Genomic DNA, 20,300 nt, shown 5'->3' on the forward strand with positions numbered 1-20,300 from the left:
TTCCACTTACATGTGCTATTGGAGGGATATGCCATAAAAGGCCAGCTTTAATATTTGCCATGTGTTTAACACTGTGACACTGTGGCATATGGCCCGATGGCATCAGTGTGAGATGTAAGAAAAAATACATAGTGCACATTTTCATTCATTAAAGGGTACTCCTTTTTAGAAGGTTAATGCAAAATGTTGGGACACCACATAATATTGGCAGTCCGCCCCCCCATCAAATCTAAAGGCTCTTTTACACAGGGTGATTATAGGTCGGACAGCCCAATTATTGCATCGTATAAAAGACTGAGCAATTGTCTGGCAAAGCAGTAAACATTCATTTGTCGGCTGATCACATCCTTTATGTGGGTAAAAGGGGATGTGCTGCCAACAATGATGGAAGTGACCGGCTGCAGTAATGATCGAGCAACAGTTTGTAATTGTCATTCACCCTCAATAACTGGGACATTGAAATGGTCCTTTCAATGAGCGCTGATCAACTAGTATATATCAGGTAATTGTCTACTTGCCTTAAAGGACCCTAAAAATGACCTCTGCCTTTTTCCAATACAGCAGGTATTTGAGAGTGCAACTGGCAGGAAACTGAAATACAGCTTCATTCAAGTGAATAGGGTTAAAATTCCCTGTAGAGTAGGTGGCTGGAGGTGTCGAGGCTTAATCACCCAGGATGCCATCGTATATTCTAGCAATATACTATCACTTAATCTGTAGATTTGGTCATTTGTACATAAATGGGAAAGCAGTGTTACTAATGAATTATTTGAAGTTTACTAAACGTGGCACTACATGGCTAAATATATAAGAAAACAGAACTTTTCTAGCGCCCACATCATTTATGCAAGTTAGATGAATACTTAACAGGATAATTATAAAAAAAGTTAAGGGAATATTCCAGTATAAAATATTTTTAATATGTTGCCGTGTTGCTGGGGCAAAAATAAATAAATTAAAAAAAAAGCATTTAGACTTCAGCAAGAGGAAGAACCATGTGTGGCACTCACCAGGGGCAGTAAAGAATGGAGCTTCATTATCCGCAAATGGTGAATAATTCAAAGGGTCCTGTCAGCATCTTGACCATTTGTGGATAATAAAGCTCTGTCCTTTACTGCTCCTGGAGAGTGTTGCACAGCGTTCTTCTGCCTTGCCAAGTCTTAATTGCTCTTGTGGCCCTTACACTTGTGTGCAGAGCACCACAAAGAGGATTGTGGTCAGCTCGGTACTTGCTCGGTGCTCGGTATTATCTATCCACTGTGGGGGGAAAAAAAAATAGATACCTACCCTGGTCCCCTGCCACGTCCATTCAGCTCCATCCAGTCCCTATCAGTTTGACTCTTCTCCATGCTTTCAAGACAAGGGGGTGGAGCAGAGCCTGCCCAATCAGCCATTTATTGGCCGCAGTGGTGTCCCATTTTGGCCAATCATTGACTGAGAGGGCAGGTCCTACTTCAACAACTCCTCTCGGAAGCAGGAAAAAGAAAGGAGCAGCAGGAAACAAGAAGTAGCTGCACCAGGATCTGTAGGGAACTGGATAGGTAAGTATCATTTTATTTTTCATTTTTACCCCAGCCTCAGCAACACACATTTTTTTTTTATACTGGAATACCCCTTTAATTAAAATAATTCTTTTATGAAATATTTACTTCCAATTTCAAACAAACCTATTAAAATTTTTCACTTAAAAACACGTTTGCAAAAATAGAAATGAGACATCTCAGAAGAGATGAGGGTAATCTTTTACCTGCAGACAAGGAATAAACTGTACCAATAAAAAGATAGCACCGATTTCACACTTACATCTCCTGGCGCCACCACGTCATTACAGAAATAGCAGCCGAGTTTGTATCCGGGGATGTTGGAGAAGAGAGAGGAGCCCAGGAGATCAGATGAGCCAGGAATACCGGAGAGTGAATCATTGGCCTCCTCCTGCTTCCCTTTCTTCAGCCCATGTCTCATCACCACAAAGGTGTCAAACCCCAGAGCTGCGTTGATGACTAACTGTGGATGCAGAAGAGAAATAACAAGCCTGGAAATGTCAGTAAGTCATGAGCCGGGTCACATCAATAATAAAATAGATGACTTTATTACTGAGAAAGACATAGCAAATAACTAACATTTTACACTGAACATTTCTGATGGAAGTGTGACTGTAGCCTCAAGGGCGATGTATGCGGTCAGACAAGTATAGGAAGTTTCTGTAAGTTTCTAAAAATGTTGATCAATGGTGATCAATGTCCTCCTCTCGTGCTTTCTACATTGATGTTTGCCCCTTTTGTCTCTCATGCTCACACTCAATTAGCAAGCAACTATTAAAGGACAAGTATAATGTAAAAAAAAAAAAAAAAAAAAAAGGATCCCCTATCCCCGTTCTGAGCCCCAGCTCTCCTCTACAGCAGGGGTGGCAACCCCCGCCCGAAGCAAGGGCCTGCCATGCCCCCTCCACATAGCTCTATGGCAGAGCCGTTCGGCAATCTTTAGCTCTCCCATAGAACTATATAGAGGGGGGTGGCCCCCTGCTTAGGGCGGGGAACGTGACGCGCTGCTGTAAAGGAGAGCCGGGGGTCTAAACCGGAGATTACGGGGGGCCCCAGCGCTCGGACCCCTTGCGATCTAAACCTCCGAAGGATAGGGGATACTTTTTTTTTACATGATACTTGTCCTTTAATTTTCTGTTTCTCCTCTTTGAAATGTATGAATAAATGAACAACTGGGAGTTACCATTTCCCATGTCACTTTGTCAATATAGCGTCAGAGCTAAAAGGGCTGATGGGGCTTTAGCTACTTTGAAGGCCCTTCCAGACTACTGTGAAGGGTACAGCTAGTATATGAAGTCAATGTTCCATGGGGAAGAAGTATGCAAATTAGAGTAGTGATCTCCAAATTGTGGATATTCAGCTGTTGCAAAACCATCAATAGACAACTAATTTAGGGCTCTTGCCTCTCTTCACTACAAAACAGGGTTCTGATTAGATGAATAAGAGGTCTTTGGCATAGCTATGGGGGTACTGGTTCTCACTGAGACTTATTGGCAATGTTTCCTTGAAATAATGCTCTTTTCCAGAAGGAAGAAAACGGTTTCTGTAGTACAATGCCTGTTTAAACCAAAACCATATTTCAAACAAAAACATTCTTTTCTATAGCATGTATGGCATGTAAGGTTGAAAAGAAAAAAATTGTGTAGCATTCAATATCTTGCTTGTGTCGTGATGCACACGCTCCATAAAATGCACAAATAGAAACAAAGAGAGTGTGATATACCTCCTAGGCTCTTGTTGTACGATATGTGTGTGTGTGTGTGTATATATATATATATATATATATATATATATATATATATAACTCAAAGTATGTGTGTATATATGTTTCAGCATGACTTCAGAAAGGCTGTAGATAATTTGATAAAATTTGGTACATATTATATATAAAAAAAAAAAATAATATATAATAATAATAATAATAATAATAAATATATATATATATATATATATATATATATATATATACATATACATATATATTATAGTTTGTAGCTGTACCGACACCTTCCTAGGCAATCTTCGCAGCCCGAGAGAAACACGATAAGGAAATGTACCGGAAGTCCCATGCAAGTCTATGAGACTTCCTTAACATCTCCTAATCACTTTACTTTCAGGCTGCAGAGATTGCCTGGTTTTTTTTAAACATCCTGCCGCGAGACCAAAGTCATAGTAAAGTATTATTTGTCTGGCAGGAAGTTGAAGAGAATGGTTAGTGCGGGGGCAGGGGAGAAAATATTTACTGCGGGCTGAGAGAAGAGTGAGGGAGAATACATCAGTGTTGAGGGAGGAAGAGGGCATAGCATAGCTGTTGTGAGGAGTACAGGGAGGATAAACAGCCTATCACTGCTTCAGGAGACCATCTTCTGAAAAATACTGCTTTTCCTATCACACAAGGTTTAGGTAGGAAGATCGGGCAACGCCGGGTACTCAGCAAGTATCATTATAAAAGTAACCATACAGAAATGTTTCCATGCTGAATACAGGAGCACAAAGGTCAGAACTTTGCAGCACAGGAGCTCCATTCTGCAACATCTTCATAAACTGAGCAAAACGGACAATGCAAAAAAGGCTATTATACTACTACTATAGGATGCAAATTTTATTACAAATATATGGTTTTGTTCATAGCAAAAATGTTACATGTTTCCTTTTACAGTTGTATTAACCACTTCAGACTCACCTGATACAAAAAAAAAAAAAAAAAAGGCTAAATACCATTATGCCGGAGGGCAGAGGCTGAGTCACTACCTCATCACAAAAACCAGGACTAAGATCATGACCTTTTAGAACCTCTGCCCATAAAACATGTGAGTGCAGTCACCACAGTACAAGGCGTATAACATTACCTAAGACCAAAGCTCCTGGTTAAATCCTCCATCCATACCAGAAAATTCCTCTATGACTAACACTTCCTCCAAAAGCCCCAATACAGAAGTCATGTTAGACAAAGAGGACATCTGACTAAATGGAAAGTAAAGGCCAAGGACGTACGTCTGGCTTTTCCATAATTTATCCATAGACAGAATTCACTGTGGAGTGGAAAAGGCCAATATATCTACAGTTTATATTTTCCAAACTTGTACACTGGCATTTAGTGACTGGAAGTAAATTCTGTAAGCGAAGAAAGTCATGAGAAGTGAATGGAAGCAATTCCAGGAATACTGTGCCTGGAATTGAATATATCATTGTTTGCTATTGCACACCCTGACCCATACCCAAATTTTTGTTTTGGACACCTCGCCGATCCCTCTCCGCTGGCATTTCAATGCTCGCAAGGTCTCCACTTATCTCCACTTCCTGGTCCTGTCTCGACACAAAGGAAATGCCTGCTCTGCCACAGTAGTGGCCACAGTAGTGACCCATCTCTGCCAGTGATTGGCTGTGCAGGTATTTGTTGTGTTTGTACAAAGGACCAGTGAGTGTCTGAACAGCAGTAATTTTGTCAGCCCCAACCAATGACGAGAATAAGAATGGAGAAGATTGTGTGGTTAGACACTTCTCTCCCCACTCTCTGGCTATGAGGCTTACATTATGAGTCTGTCCAGGGCATATGACACAGAGTCCGAAGAGAACGTGCTAAGTGCACACTTTTCCTGGCTCATTCAAATCAACATTTTTAATATATGTCTCCAGAGATCACTCTTTCAGTCACAAACTATTCCCATAATAGCACCAGACACACAGTGCCCGCCTTGCATGCCACATCTCTGCTGTAGACCTAACATTCAACAGTGACTACACTGCCATGACAGATTTCCTTCCATTGGTAAGACCCTGCCGTATCACAGCACCCACAGCCTTAGCTGAAATCATCTATGAAAGAATGTCAAGGATTTATGAATAAAAAATTACAGCTGGGAAATCTACTTTTCACTATTGTTCCCTTTAACTGCAGTTAAGCCTGGTACAATATTAGAAATTACCTTCTTCTGGCTTGCAGCAATAACAGTGGGCAACCATCGACTTTCCCGTGTATCCATTAATAGAAAAACAACATCATGGTCAGCAATGAGAGCTTCAAGTTCCTGTACATCTTTAGCTGCCTGCTTTATGGTTTCCTCCGAGAAATTCACAGGATGACCCGGCATTGGAATACTCATGTTAAATCCTTTAGCAATCTAACAAAAGGAAAAAAAAGGAACCATGAAATCATGTTATAATTACACACATGATATCCCTATGTAAACTAAAAGGTTAGTCTAAGGCCTTTCTCTGTAATTCAAGCCTGCAACGTAATAAAGAAGATTAGCTTCATCAGTGAGTGCCGAGGACTGAATTGTCCCACTGAGTACAATTCAATTTCATCTGCAAGTATGCTCCATATACATAGGATCAGTGACTGCATCCATTAACATATTAGGAGCAGTACAAAGCGGCAGAAAAAGCGATCAGCACTTCCAGTATAACGGATATTTGTTAACAGCTAGGACTGCAGCTACCAACAGTAATACATAAGTGGTATCCCAGCACCAAAGGCTGTCCTGTGGCTTCGGCCTTCTTCAGGCCCACTAATGGACTGAAGTATTATGTTGTGTGTATGAGGGCATCCAGACACACTTGTGGATATAATGGATTAATTGGTGGTTCTCTTGCTATGCATGTTTTCTTTCTTGTTGTTGTTACATTGTGGATATATGTGCAATATATGGCCAATTGGGCCTGGGCACTGACATTTATGTTTACTTTATATTCCTATATGCACTTTTTGTAGTCAATTGACCACTGTATTATGTTTATATATATATATATATATATATATATATAATGTTTTTTTTTCCCTTCTATTCTTTGATGCTGACAATCTTTGCACCTTAAAATTATATGTGCACTTGTTTTTAGGTCTTTGTAGACCTACTTTTATATTCAAATAAACTAATTAATATGTATTTCTAATAGTGACTCCATTTTTTCTTTTGTTTCTATTTATATATTTGGGAAGTCACCTAATGTGCCTATACACTACATAGAGCCTTGTACACATATTATTACCCATGGTGGTTGTTATAATAGAGGGTCAATATAGACAGTGGCGCTCAGTTTCTCCACTTGTAGATTTATTGCTCATCCTCTCCATTGTGCACTGTACTGTGTGTAACAACAACATCTGCACCCTTCTCTGTAAAGACAGTTATTCATAACCTGACGTCAGTGTGTTCCTTTATTCCCCATGTCTGGCCCAGGAGAAGCTGTCTCCAACCTCGGACCATGTATAGGCTACCTGTGCTCTGGCGTCACAAAGTGATAAGGTATTTCCTAGCACCCCCGTGGCTACCACACATAATGTAGAGGCCACAGTCGTTGAGTAACAAATTGCCTCTGTCCAACTGGGTGAGTTGAAGCACTATAGTCACTTGCACACTGGCGACATAGTTTTTATTTATTTTTTTCTTCTTTCTTTTCTTTTTTTAAAAGATGAATATGTTGTGCCAAAGGTTCTTATAATACTCTAATAAAAGTTATGTTTTATAGTAAGGTTGTAAAAGAGGGTGTTAGTGATCCCTGGTTAGGGATCTTGTGGAGTAAGTAGTTTAGAACTTACCCATTTCTTCACTAGGGGTATTTTGTTTTTTTTTGGACAAGACATACAACTAATACCAATTTTAGATGGACAATCCCTTGAACCAGACCACAAAAGTGGAAGGGCTTCTGTAACCCTGCCCAAAATGGGATGGAGGCGTTAATATCCAAATTTCGGTAAGCATGCCAACATGAATACAGATTACAGTATGGGCTGGTGGTAAGATGTTCAAAGGCGAAGGTCTGTCAATATTCCCTCCCCTATAATAACGTTGCTTTCTTAGCTTAATAAGAAATTAGTTACAGTGTAAAAACGCGAAAGAGGAAATTAAAATGTAATTTATCATTTCAGACCTTAAGGTACCGAGTTCTATAACTGCATAAATATATTTTAGTACAAGGTGTACATTAAAGATTAATTTTACCTAATAAGAAAACACAAGCTATGAGTGGTGCAGCATAGAAATAATAATGTTACTTGCTTTCCTCCCTTTGGGTCGGGTACAGAATATGTGGTGCAGAATAAGAAATTTATATCAGAAGTATTAGTGACCTCTTTCAAGCAAAACCAATGACTTGAATAAAATGCACAATAAATATAAAAATGATATCTATTATACCAGTGTTTTCCAAACAGCTTGCCTCTATATGTTGCAAAACTACAATGCCCAGCATGCCTGGACAGCCAAAACTGGGCGTTGTAGTTTTGCAACAGCTGGAGGCAAGTTGTTTGGAAAACACTGAATTATACACTAAGATTTTGGTGTTAGGATGTTTTAATAAAAAGGAATTCAATTCAAGTTAGATTGTTAGAATGAATGGAGATGGCGAATGATGACGGTATACTGTACGTACCGCACTATAAAAATACGCTAACAATACTTAAAAGGCACATGCAAGCTGAGCTTTATTCATTTGTGGGCAAATGACCTCCGTTCTCGTGATTTGTCGGGGTCCCCATGGTCAGACTGCCACTAATTAGCTTATCATCTCTCCTGTAAATAGGGAATGGCTTTTGATCTTGGGCTTATCCATTTAAATAAACTTTAAATAACATTTTGGGCTCACTTTAAAAGGGGCTTCTTGGGAATTTAAAAGTAGTACTTTCATTTAAAAGAAAGAATCTGGACAGGTTGTAGAGATATGTCAAAAGTTGTTGGAGTGTTCAGACCCTAGAACGAGCAGGAAAGGTTCGTGGCTTGGGCCCACGTCTTCCCTCTTTCTCCTAGCAGCAGGAGAAAGATTCTATAGAAAGTGCATATCTCCTGCAGTGAGGAGACTGGGAGAGAAACGCTTAGCTGAGCTCTTCTTCCAGTTCCTTCTAGAGAATAGTTGGGGTCTAAACACCCAAATCCTGACTGATCTAAACTTTAAAAGAAAAAAAAAAATTATAATCTTAACACTTCAATATTAATGGCCTATCCTTAGAATAGGCCACCAATATTTATTTGTGGAAGTCCGACTCTTGGCACTACCATGATCGGAATGACTGCGGCACTGCTCCATGCAATCTATCGTGGCTGTGCCTGGTACTACAGCTCTGTCTCATTAGGCCACCAATATTTATTTGTGTGAGTCCGACTCTTGGCACTACCATGATCGGAATAACTGCAGCACTGCTCCATGCAATCTATCGTGGCTGTGTCTGGTACTACAGCTCAGTCTCATTAGGCAATCAATATTTAAAAATTAGATGTAAAAAATTGCAAATGTCTCCCGCTGCCCCCCCCCCCCACTTCAGAACAATACCATCCATGCTTTTATTTTTCAACACAGCAATTTTTTTTTTTTTTTTTTACTTTCTTCAGCTGTTCACAGCCTTTGAGATCCTAAGCAGAGGAAGGGCTGTTACCCAGCAGGGCAATGTCAGCTGAAGCCCTGCTGGACAGATCTCAGTCCCTTCCTCTTCATTGCTGTGCTCGGACTTAGGGCCACAGCTTGGTTGCCAGTAAATGGAAAAGTTAACGATGGCCAGAGAGACTGGAGGCAGCTATGAGGGGTATGAGATGCTGTGTGTAGTGGGAGAACGAGCTGAAGTGTTCTCTTGTGCATGGAGGACTGGGCAGGGCTCCGCAGACAAGGCTGTGTGCGGGATCTGTGTGGGGCTGTGCTGCTGTCTCTTCTTTATTACAGTGGGGGATGGCTCTGCTATGGGGGCTGCATGTGTGTGTACAGAGCGTCGGGCTGATCACTGTATGCAAATCTATACCTCACTAATTATAACTAATTGTGCTTTGGCGCTCACTCTGTGCAGGCTTAGTGACAAGCCCGAGAGGCGCAAAGAGGCATGCTTGTCCTGCCCCAGCTTATGGGATTTGTCTTTGCCAGTTCAAGGCCAGAAACAAACCTCAACCTTCTGCAGGAGAGGACACCACACAAAAAGATATGGAGACCCCTAGTGGCTGCCATGTTGGGGGATATATAACTCAGAAATGGAGCAAATGTGTAATAATAATACATTGTAAAAGATGTTAGTTGGGCATGCTCTATAACATATTCATTTTTATATTTAATAACAGTGGTGATTTAAGTGTCAGAAAATCCATCATAAGTAAAAATGGGAACATGCACAAGAATAACTGTAAAGGCTTTGTGTATAAACCATGATGGATTCACACAAGTTATGGTACCGAGCTCACAGAATATGCCTTTTGTTGTTATATAGATCACTATAAGTTACTTCTTCACTGTATTGAGATACACAACTAAAAGGAAGATGAGTTTTCTATTGTTTACAGGCTGATGATTAACCTCAGAAAATGGACGGAGAGAGCTTCAGGACCCTGTATTCCTTGGTATAGATTGCACCAGCTGTGTAGTAAAAACAACATATAAACCCCACTGTTGCCAGTTTTACAGGCATTTCGTACCACGCCAGGGAAAATCCTTTGAAGTTTCTCTGCTGCTGCCAAAGCCTTTGATTTTCCACCTCCAAGGCAGTCTTCAAACTCATACAGAGGTTGCCGAACGGGGTTAGAATACGAGATTTTGGCATTGTCCACAAATGTTATATGTCTTACTCCCCATCCCTAGTTGAAAAAAATAAAAATAAAATAAAAAAAAGACACAAGCATAAGTAACCGGTGATTGAAAACACAATGCAAATACATCGGGGGAGATTTATAGGCAAATACATAGGGGAGATTTCCCCATAGTAACCAATCAAATCACTTCTTACATTATTCAGAGGCCTTTTTTTTTATAAAAAAATATAAAATCTGATTGGTTGCCTTGAGCAACTGCCCCAATATTTATTTGCACAAGGACACAGTTTAGTCTCAATGGGGCTTCTCAGCATCTTCCACTTTCCTGAGTCTCAAAGAGACATATCAAAAGGTCTGAGTGTTTAGACTGTCACAAAATGGAAGTCTATGGGACGGTCTCTGTCACAGATACAGAGCGGGGAGAAAAGTGCACAGCAGAGAGCTCCTTCCTGTTTGTTCTAGCGATCGATCTGGGCTCCAACTGATAAAAACTTATGTCTCAATGATATATCAACAGTTTATTTATTTATTTGTGACAGGTACACTTTAAAGGGGTACTCCACTCTGTTTTTGCACTGCAGGGACTGGCCACGCCCCCTCGTGATGTCAAAGCCATGTCCCTCAATACAAGTCTATGAGAGGGGGCGTGACGGCTGTCACACTCCCTCCCATAGACTTGCATTGAGGGGGGGGGGGGGTGGCCGTGACAACACGAGGGGGCGTGGCCAACCCCCGCAGCGTAAAAACAGCGCTCGGAACATTTAGTTCCACGCTGGCCAGTGGAGTACCCCTTTCAGGGTACTTATGCAATTCTTCTGTAAAAAAAAAAAATCTGCAGTATGTTTTTGCGCTGTGCATATTGAAAAACAGCAATGTCTTAGAATCTCATCAACATTGATGCTTTTGTAAGAAATATTCTCACACTGCGGGGGAAAAAACTTACAAAAAATCTGGCTGGAAACAGCCCTGCAGTGCCACAGTCAAAGGGAACTTGTCATCTCTTTCGTGCTGCCTGAGCCATGGCTCATCGTGGCGGTCCCCAGTGGATTCACCTGGCCCTGCCAAGGACCGCCCTGATGACGGAAAACAATGAAAGTGATGACAGGTTACCTTTAAATCAGCAGCACATCAATGATGTTGTGGATAGGCTGTAGATTTTTTGATTCTCCTGAATCTGCAACAAATCCCTAATGAAATTTTAATGGAAAAGGGATATGACTTTATTGAAGCAACAATATAAATAAAAAAAAAAATTTTTTAAAGGTACAAAACCTCCCACACTGAAAAGCACACATACAATAAATATAGGGGAAATCATATAAATAATATGCAAACAGACATATCCTGAATAATGAATAAATAACTAATGCTTTACATACTTTAAAGCTGACCAAAATAAGAAGGATGTCCCTCAACAGCCACAAAATACCTGTCACGTACAGACCCTTACCTAAGATGCCAGTACCTCAGCATATGTTTGCGCTCCTACTGAGCTCCCAATTCAAAGGTCTACCCAGATCAGATTCACAGGCAGACATGTACGGCAAAGAAAACATGCAAAGGATCTAGCACTGGTAGTTGATGTGGCTTTATTTTACAAATGCAGAGATGAAAAATACACTTGCTTAAAATCTCATCTTGTATCTTGACGTGTTTCGAGTGCAAATAAAGCTGCATCAACTACCAGTGCTAGATCCATTGAATGTTTTCTTTACTTATGAAGACACACTTAGCCAGAGTTTGTATCCATGCATGGACATTTCGGTGAGGCGAGCTGGAATGTTTCTATTGTAAAGACACGTACAGCACATGTCCTGCATTTTAAAATTTTTGATGTCGTGGTTTATGTTGTTGGAGGTATAGTGACATTTTAATGTTGCCGTAACCAGAAATTTTAAATGTATTGGGTTTTTTCTGTCTTTTTTTATTTATTTACATAATATGCAGTGGCAAATCCACGATTTAGAGCAAATTTAATGACTTGAGCTGACACACATTTTGTATCAGAAAAGTAAAAATCACCATTAATGTCCTGGCCACATTACATCCCAATGTACCGGCTCCCAGCAACAAGCACTTTGTGGAAATCACTTTCTCCAAATCCAGAGTGGGCACAAGTCTCCAGCGCATCAACTTTAGGTTAAGATCCACCGATGATTCTGCTAATCTGCAAAAGGAAAACCTTTGAAATGGTGCATAATATTGGCACAAATTTCATGAAATTTTTTTTGACACGTCAAAGGGAAATGTGAAATGTTTTGATCAGTCAAGGTCTGGGTGCGGAGAACTAACAGGTAGAAGCCCTTGGCTAGTTCTACCCACCAACTACTGCAGGAGGCAGATTCTATAGAAAGTCTATGGAGTTTGTCTCGAACACAGTGGGCGGAGGAACAGAGCAGAGCCCTTCTCCATGTTGGTTCTAGCATTTGGTGGGGGTTTCAGCACCCATACCTGACTGATCACAATGTTTAAAGGGGTACTCCCGTGGAAAACTTTTTTTTTTTTTTTTTTTTTTTTTTTTTTTTAAATCAACTGGTGCCAGAAAGATAAACAGATTTGTAAATTACTTCTATTTAAAAATCTTAATCCTTCCAGTACTTTTTAGGGCCTGTATACTACAGAGGAAATGGTTTTCTTTTTGGAACACAGCTCTCTGCTGACATCTCTGTCCATTTTTAGGAACTGTCCAGAGCAGCATATGTTTGCTATGGGGATTTTCTCCTACTCTGGACAGTTCTTAAAGGGGTACTCCGGTGAAAACTTTTTTTCTTTTAAATCAACTGGTGGCAGAAAGTTAAACATATTTGTAAATTACTTCTATTAAAAAAATCTTAATCCTTCCTGTACTTATTAGCTGCTGAATACTACAGAGGAAATTATTTTCTTTTTGGAATGCTCTCTGATGACATCACGAGCACAGTTCTCTCTGCTGACGTTATTATAATAATAATAACGCTTTATGTCCTTAGTGGGATTTGAACCCAAGTCCCCAGCACCGCAAGGCAGCAGTGCTAACCACTGAGCCACCATGCTACCCTTAGCAATCATCTGCTATGCATGGTTGCTAAAATGGACAGAGATGTCAGCAGAGAGCACTGTGCTCGTGATGTCATCAGTGTTCCAAAAAGAAAGAAATTTCCTCACAGCATTCAGCAGCTATTAAGTACTGGAAGGATTAAGATTTGTTAATAGAAGTAATTTACAAATATGTTTAACTTTCTGCCACCAGTTGATTTAAAAGAAAAAAAGTTTTCACCGGAGTACCCCTTTAAAATGGACAGAGATGTCAGCAGAGAACACTGTGGTCATGATGTCAGCAGAGAGCTCTGTGTTCCAAAAAGAAAACCATTTCCTCTGTAGTATTCAGCAGCTAATACGTACTGGAAGGATTAAGATTTTTTAATAGAAGCAATTTACAAATCTGTTTAACTTTCTGGCACCAGTTGATTTAAAAAAAAAAAAAAAAAATGTTTTCCACGGGAGTACCCCTTTAACATGTCTCTAGGACATGTAATTTTTTTTATTTTTTATTGACAGTAACACTTTAACATAATCATTCAAAGTTGTGTTATCATGTGAACATTAGCAGATTAAATGGCAGCCAGAATAAATACACGTTAAGATTTTGAGGGTCACTGAAATCCTTCCTATACGGTTGTGCGATGTAGGCAATCACTTTTTATAAATGCAAATGTCAAAATCAAAAGGTATACTTTTTATGCCTCTAGATTTGCCAATCTTGTCTATGGGCTGTTCACTTGAATAAAGCTGAACTGCAATAATATTCCTAATGTAGAACAATTTCTTTGAAGAGGACCTGTGGCCAAACACCCATAAGATGAGATGTTCAGGGTGCCCTTATCACACACCATTTAAAATTTTCTCGAAACGTTCCACCCCCTTCACAAGATACAAAGGTTTAGGGTTTGCCTGAAAATTCATTGGAATATGGGCATGAACGTAATTTGGAAATGAACATAATTTAATCAGGTGATGAGCAGGGTTATAAAGTCAGGGGATGTATTTTAGGTATACACACCCCTTAATGTACAACCCCATGACTGTATAATCCCACCCATCACCTGATAAAAATCCTGCCCATCAGCTGCTAAAAAAATAAAAACGCCCATCACCTGATAAAAAAAAATCCCGCCCATCTGACGGATTCCCTGAATTGTCAGACAAACTATAAACCCTAGGAGAGTAGTTCAAGAAATTGTAAAAAGATTTGGATTCAAGGCACCCTAAATCTAATTTTTTTTTAAGGTTGGTCACCGGTCCAATTTAAACACAAAAGGGATATCCCCATCTCTGACATTTAGGAAATATTCACAGGATGTACTGATATATGTGCGTCTCACTTTAGGGACCCACACCTATGTCGATATTGGTGGTCTTTGGATCCCTGCACTGCCTGATGAGGTGGTCAGTGCATCCAGGCAGAGAATGAATAGAGAGGTGGCTGTTTGTTGTTTGTCTACAAGCCAATACATACAGCAACCTTTCCATTCTCTTCTTGCTTGTATGCGGTGCTTGGTGGTTACCTCGTCAGGTAAAAAAAAAAGGGTTTGGAAAGCCATAGTCTTGTACATCTGAGAGCTAGGACCCACATTTATGGGATATTTATGGCATTTTCTGCAGATGTGTCCTAAATGTCTTGTCTAAAGATCTAATATCATAACCACAGTATAACCCATGAATGCTCATTTCCAGACAATCACCCGTATTTACCTCTTGGGGTCCATACATTCACTAAGATTCACCATTCGGGGACCCATACCACCTTTCTGGTTTTTTTCCCATCCAACAGCTTTAGGGCAAGCTGAAAGAAAACATAATAAATTAAAGAAACTGGGCTCACACAATGGCCTCTAACAACATTACAGATAAATAATTTTCCTTTTCCACATGCAATATTTTTTTTTGACGCACACCATACTCTCCAAAATCCCTAAACCTCACAAAGGATGCCAACCCTAGTTTATTTTCCCTTTTCCAAAACTCTGTAATGAGTTTTTTTTTTTAGAAGTGGAAGCTTAAAGAGGTATTTCAGGGATCCAAACAGTTGGACCTCTACAGTACCTCAAAAATAAAAAAATAAATCATACTCACCTCTCACCTGCCCAGATACACCGCAGCTGCACTTCCAACAGCTCCTTATCCCCACACATCATGGCTGCTCCCCAATTTCTGCAATGTTTCATTTATGCAGGAAATTCCTGCTCAGCCAATCAGTTCCTGGAATGTGGGTGCAGCCATGAGAAGCGGGGCCGCAAGCCATCGGAATTGCAGCTACGGGGCATCAGGGCAGGCGAGTATGGTTTCTTTATTTGAGAGCATCCCTAGTCCACTCTAGGACCATTTGTATGTCCAGAATACCCCTTCAAGATGGAATGATGTATTAACATAAAACAAAGAAAAACTGTCCTGTACACCCACACAAAACCCAATACACTTTGTTATAGTGTGGGTGAAAAGGATTCTAACGAGGGGTCACTTACCGTACTTATTTTGGTCCACTGGCTGCCGAGATATTTGCCTGTAATCTTCCAGTATTTCACTAAGACGTGGGGTTGAAGATAATGAATATGCTAATAGCAGGGACGGGCTTAGGAGGTTTACTCTGGGAGGCAGAGGCAGCCTGCCAGCGGGGTGCAACGCCTTCAAAGTGCTAATCATGGATGAAATACCGGAACATTACAGGCAAATATCTCGGCAGCCAGTGGACCAAAGTAAGTGATCCCTCATTAGAATCCTGTTCACCCACACTATAACCCAGTGTATTGGGTTTCGTGTGTGTGAACAGGCTGACCATTTTTCGAAGTGACCTCACTAGGACCCCCTCTTAATAGTGGTGCTCGGCTGCAAAATTGGATGGCTGGGAGCGCCGCTGGACAGGGAAAAAGCAGTGAAGTGGTCAAAGCACCGATTCAGCTCTGCATCCCTTTCATTCTCAGGATTAGTGGGTGTCCCATCAAAACGTGATGGTGTGTCCTACTGATAACCCATAACGTTATGGAATTTTTTTTTATTGAAGAGTTTGCCACTGTTCTTGGAGTGCACACCTAATCCCACACTGTGCCCAAAGCTGTGGACATATATTGAAAGTGTAACGTAAGCAACTGTTTGGCAATTATATTTGGGCACCTCATGGCAATATTTATTTGAGCATTGTATAACTGTATTATTTGGGCTTTATAAAAGTAAACCACAAGGGGGATACTGTACAGGACATCATTCATCCTAAGGTTGACCCGGGACAGATGCCTCTTAGTGACCAAAGTTTGCCACGTGACAAAGGAATGGTAGTTCCAGCAAAACTGATCTGTGGCCTTTTTGCCTGGAAAAGTACAACTATTACTGAAAAAAGCTATGAATGGTGTAAGTTCCTAACTTGGCAAGGACAATTTAATGAACAAGTTCCAAAATATTGGCATGCCAACTGCTAGAGGCACACTGCAGAACAGGAAGCAGTAAGTTCACATTGGCAGCACAGAACCGCACAAGGAAACTCACTGTAACCATGAGACTAAATCTAATGAATGTGCATCCCAGCTGAAACAGAACTTCAAACAATAAAATATCTTCGGGAGGGTTCCCTTATCTTCTCATGTACCAGAAAGAAATCTCCAATCTGAGTTTTAATTAAAGAGAAACCGCGTCCAAGATGAAAAGCAGGCTACCTTGGCTCCGTGCCACTGGGGGCAGCTTAATTTCAAAGCTGATGCTTTGCTTTATGTCCCTTTCCCCCTGTAGAGTGCGATCTCTGAGGCAGATGACTTCTATGCTTTGTACCCAGCTGCCCCTGCAAATGAAATGGAGAAAATTAGAGGAGAGAGGAAACCAGCAGAATGGATGAGAAATTATCTTGCAGCTTCACCTTGACAGAGCATGATATTTCTAATAGCTTGGAATTTCTTTTAGCAAAAACTAATTGAACATTTATTTTAGTTTAATTACTTTCATGAAAATTTGGCAGCATTGGGACAGGTGCCTAATCGCCTCTATTAATCGTATCATTCCCCAGACATGACTGAAACTGAAGAGAGATTATAGGGAAAGATTGAAAGATTCCTTTATTTCCCCCACAATAATTTTAAATAAATGAGGAGAAAGATACAAGGCAGATACATGGGTCAATGATGATGTATGATGCGTCTACAAACACCACTGTATTAAATTGTATAAATAAACGAAGGCTTGCAGAATTTAAATAAATACTTGACTCCAATAAAGAGTCATATTTTTCTTTTACGGAGTATAATTCAACAAAAAAACCTTGAAGGCTGGGTTCACAATGTAAAATCCTGGAGAAAAAAATGACAGTAAAATAGGTAAAAAAAATTCATAAAATAAAAAAAGTCATTATTTGAAATCTAATAATGTGACAAAGTCTATGGAAAATCAGCGGTTCGTGCACACAGTTCAAAAACAAAAAAACAAAGCCGTAATTCCAACAGTGGTATTACGGGAATTTTTTATTTTTATTTTTTTAAACAGTGTCTGCTTTTCTATAAACTTTAATTGGGCATAATATGAGTAAAAAAAATACTGCTGCTTGTATTGCCCTTTACGGTTTTAATCTTACAATGTGTGAACTTATCCGAAACAAATATTATTCAAGGAAGGTTTAGCTTTGTTACATATATTGAATGCAGAGATATATTTTTAATTAGGCACTCGTGGGCCAGTGCCTAGGGAGGCAATGTTTAGGGGCGGCACTAAAATTAGCAGTCAGAGGAGAATCTATGTACCGTATATAATCGAATATAAGCCGAGTTTTTCGGCATGATTTTTTGTGCTGAAAATGCCCCCCTCGGCTTATACCCGAGTGAACTATCCGCCTGTCAATTCCTTCTCAGTGGCTTTCAACCTGTGGACCTCCAGATGTTGCAAAACTACAACTCCCAGCATGCCCGGACAGTCATTGGCTGTCCAGGCATGATGGGAGTTGCAGTTTTGAAACATCTGGTGGTCCGTAGGTTGAAGACCACTGCGGCCTTCGTCATCATCCAGACCTTTAGTTTTCTACTCACCTCCCCTCGGTGGGAAGGAAGGGTGAGCTGGTCCGGGCCATCTATGCTGCAGGGACCGTCCGGTGGGGAGGGTTAGTCGTTCGGGGCTGTCCATCTTCACCGGGAGGCCCTCTTCTCCGCTCTGGGCTGGCCCTGGACTAGTGATGTTGCCTTGACGATGACGCACAGGGACGTCTGTGCGCAGCAGACGTCCCTGTGCGTTGTCGTCAAGGCAACGTCACTAGTCCGGGGCCGGCCCGGAGCTGGGAGTTCTAGTTTTGCAACATCTGGAGGTCCGCAGGCTGAAGACCACTGAATTGACAGGCGGTGATGATGAAGGAGGGGGGGGGATGATGACGAGGGGGATGATGACAGGGTGATGTTGATCGGGGTGTTAATGACAGGGGCCTGGATGATGACAGGAGGGGGGATGATGTATTTCCCACCCTAGGCTTATAGTCGAGTCAATAACTTTTCCTGGGTTTTTGGGGTGAAATTAGGGGCCTCGGCTTATATTCGGGTCAGCTTATACTCGAGTATATACGGTACCTATTCTGCTCCATTCATCTCAAGTATTTGTTGTCAATAAGAAGAGGGAGTTACCAATCAGCAACCTAAACAGTCTCTCTGCCTCCTAAAGTAAACTATACAGCAAAATGACAAAGTAGTCTGTAATAACAGTTTATATAATGTTTAGCTTTCCCTCACATTAAACACCCCTACTGGTTGAATGTTACTGCTTCCCCTATGGGCATGTTGATGGGAGATGCTGTCACTATGAAGCTTCAGTAATATCTGTGCTGCAGGAAGTATGACTGGAACAGGGACATTCTACAATTAATCAGTTTTTATTGAAGGTTTTAACCTTGTACAAACACAAAAGTATACCACAATGAAAGATAACTGTGATACGACTGCAGAGAAAAACAATAAATAAAAAAAAAAAAAAAAGAAAGAACACTGGATGTGCGATTTATGTGTGAAGTGCATCACAACATACACGAAAAACAAGATTATGAAAGTCTGATGTTGGTAGGGGAAAAAAAAAAAAAAAAGATATTGTCCATATCAGAAAGGCGTTGAAGGGGTTATTCAGCTCATAATATATATCCCTATCCACAGGGTCTGATGCATCTTCCAAGATATACTTGTCTTGGCAGTAATGGCCGGCTCGGCCAATCACAAGCTAAAGCAGAACTTAGCTGTTCTGGGAAATGGCAGAGAAGCCCATTACAGCGAATGTGTTCCGGCCCCTCCCATAGACTTGCATTGAAGGGGCATGGCCTGGCGTCACAAGGGGGCATGGCCAACTCCCGCAGAGCGCGCACAGAGTTCGGAACTAAATGTTCCAAACGCAGCCGTAACACTGGCCAGTGGAGTACCCCTTTAAGAGGGTGTAAAACTGTCTCTCCCACTGCCTTTTATAAAGGCTTTAAATGGAAGGTAGTTTACCTCTTGGCGAAGGATCGTTAACTGCTAGACATGCCTCTATGACTTAGACATTTTGCCCAGTTGGCAGACTTAGCCGACATTTAGGCCATTCTGACCAAGCTGTTATGAGGTGTTAGGAGAAGTAATTATGTGAGGGCACGCACACATGGCAAACAGGCTGCAGACAGCTGCTGACAGACCACCAGGAGACATGATCATTTGATCCCCCGAAAAACCATGAGCAGCTCCTACAGTTTCCTTGCCCACCATTCAGACACAGGCGGCACCTACATTAAACACCTCTGTGTCTGCTTGGACTATTACTAGGCACTTCGCAGATGGAAATTTTGTGTCACAGGTGTAGCTGAAACACAGATGGACAAATGTGCCATAGTATGCCATACATGTCTGCTAACATAACCAACCGCACTTCATCTTGTATTCAGACTAGAGGTGGCCCAACAGGGTACTAGAGCCTCCTATCAATCAAAAAGCTCACTGTAATAAACTAGCCTAAACTAACTCTAAGTATACCACAATTACATTCATACATATAAAGTTTCATTGGATTTACACAACACCTTCTTGATGCCTTCATTTTGAGTGTCACTAAAAACAACTTTTGACACATCAAAAGTTGTTGATTGCAATGGGTCTTATTCCTGAGACCTGCTGCAATCGTGAGTTCTATGCAGAGAAATGCACGGATCTCTCGGCTGGCCAGGAAGTGAAGCGCAATGCCGTATGATCCCCGAGTAATAACTGACGATCGCAGAAGGTCTCAGGAGTAAGACCTGCCGCGATCAACA

The 20,300-nt window shown here is 40.9% G+C and overlaps 1 protein-coding gene across 2 annotated transcripts in view; it reads right to left on the reverse strand.

Annotated features, from left to right (window-relative positions):
* ATG7 (autophagy related 7) overlaps nt 1-20,300 on the reverse strand; it is a 248,500-nt gene that overhangs the window by 184,245 nt on the left and 43,955 nt on the right. Inside the window, exons 1-7 of one of the 2 annotated variants that reach the window (XM_056524274.1) lie at nt 18,082-18,100; nt 16,729-16,850; nt 14,777-14,867; nt 12,068-12,212; nt 9,932-10,090; nt 5,468-5,662; nt 1,804-2,004 (exon numbers count right to left, since the gene is read on the reverse strand). In XM_056524274.1, coding sequence (XP_056380249.1) covers nt 1,804-2,004; nt 5,468-5,662; nt 9,932-10,090; nt 12,068-12,212; nt 14,777-14,823 — 747 coding nt within the window. In that variant the 5' untranslated portion in view covers nt 14,824-14,867; nt 16,729-16,850; nt 18,082-18,100. Of the gene's footprint in view, nt 1-1,803; nt 2,005-5,467; nt 5,663-9,931; nt 10,091-12,067; nt 12,213-14,776; nt 14,868-16,728; nt 16,851-18,081; nt 18,101-20,300 lie in introns of those variants that run through there. The other variant, XM_056524273.1, reaches the window with a different exon arrangement.

This window comes from Hyla sarda, chromosome 6 (genome assembly GCF_029499605.1).
Source record: "Hyla sarda isolate aHylSar1 chromosome 6, aHylSar1.hap1, whole genome shotgun sequence".
NCBI lineage: Eukaryota > Metazoa > Chordata > Amphibia > Anura > Hylidae > Hyla > Hyla sarda.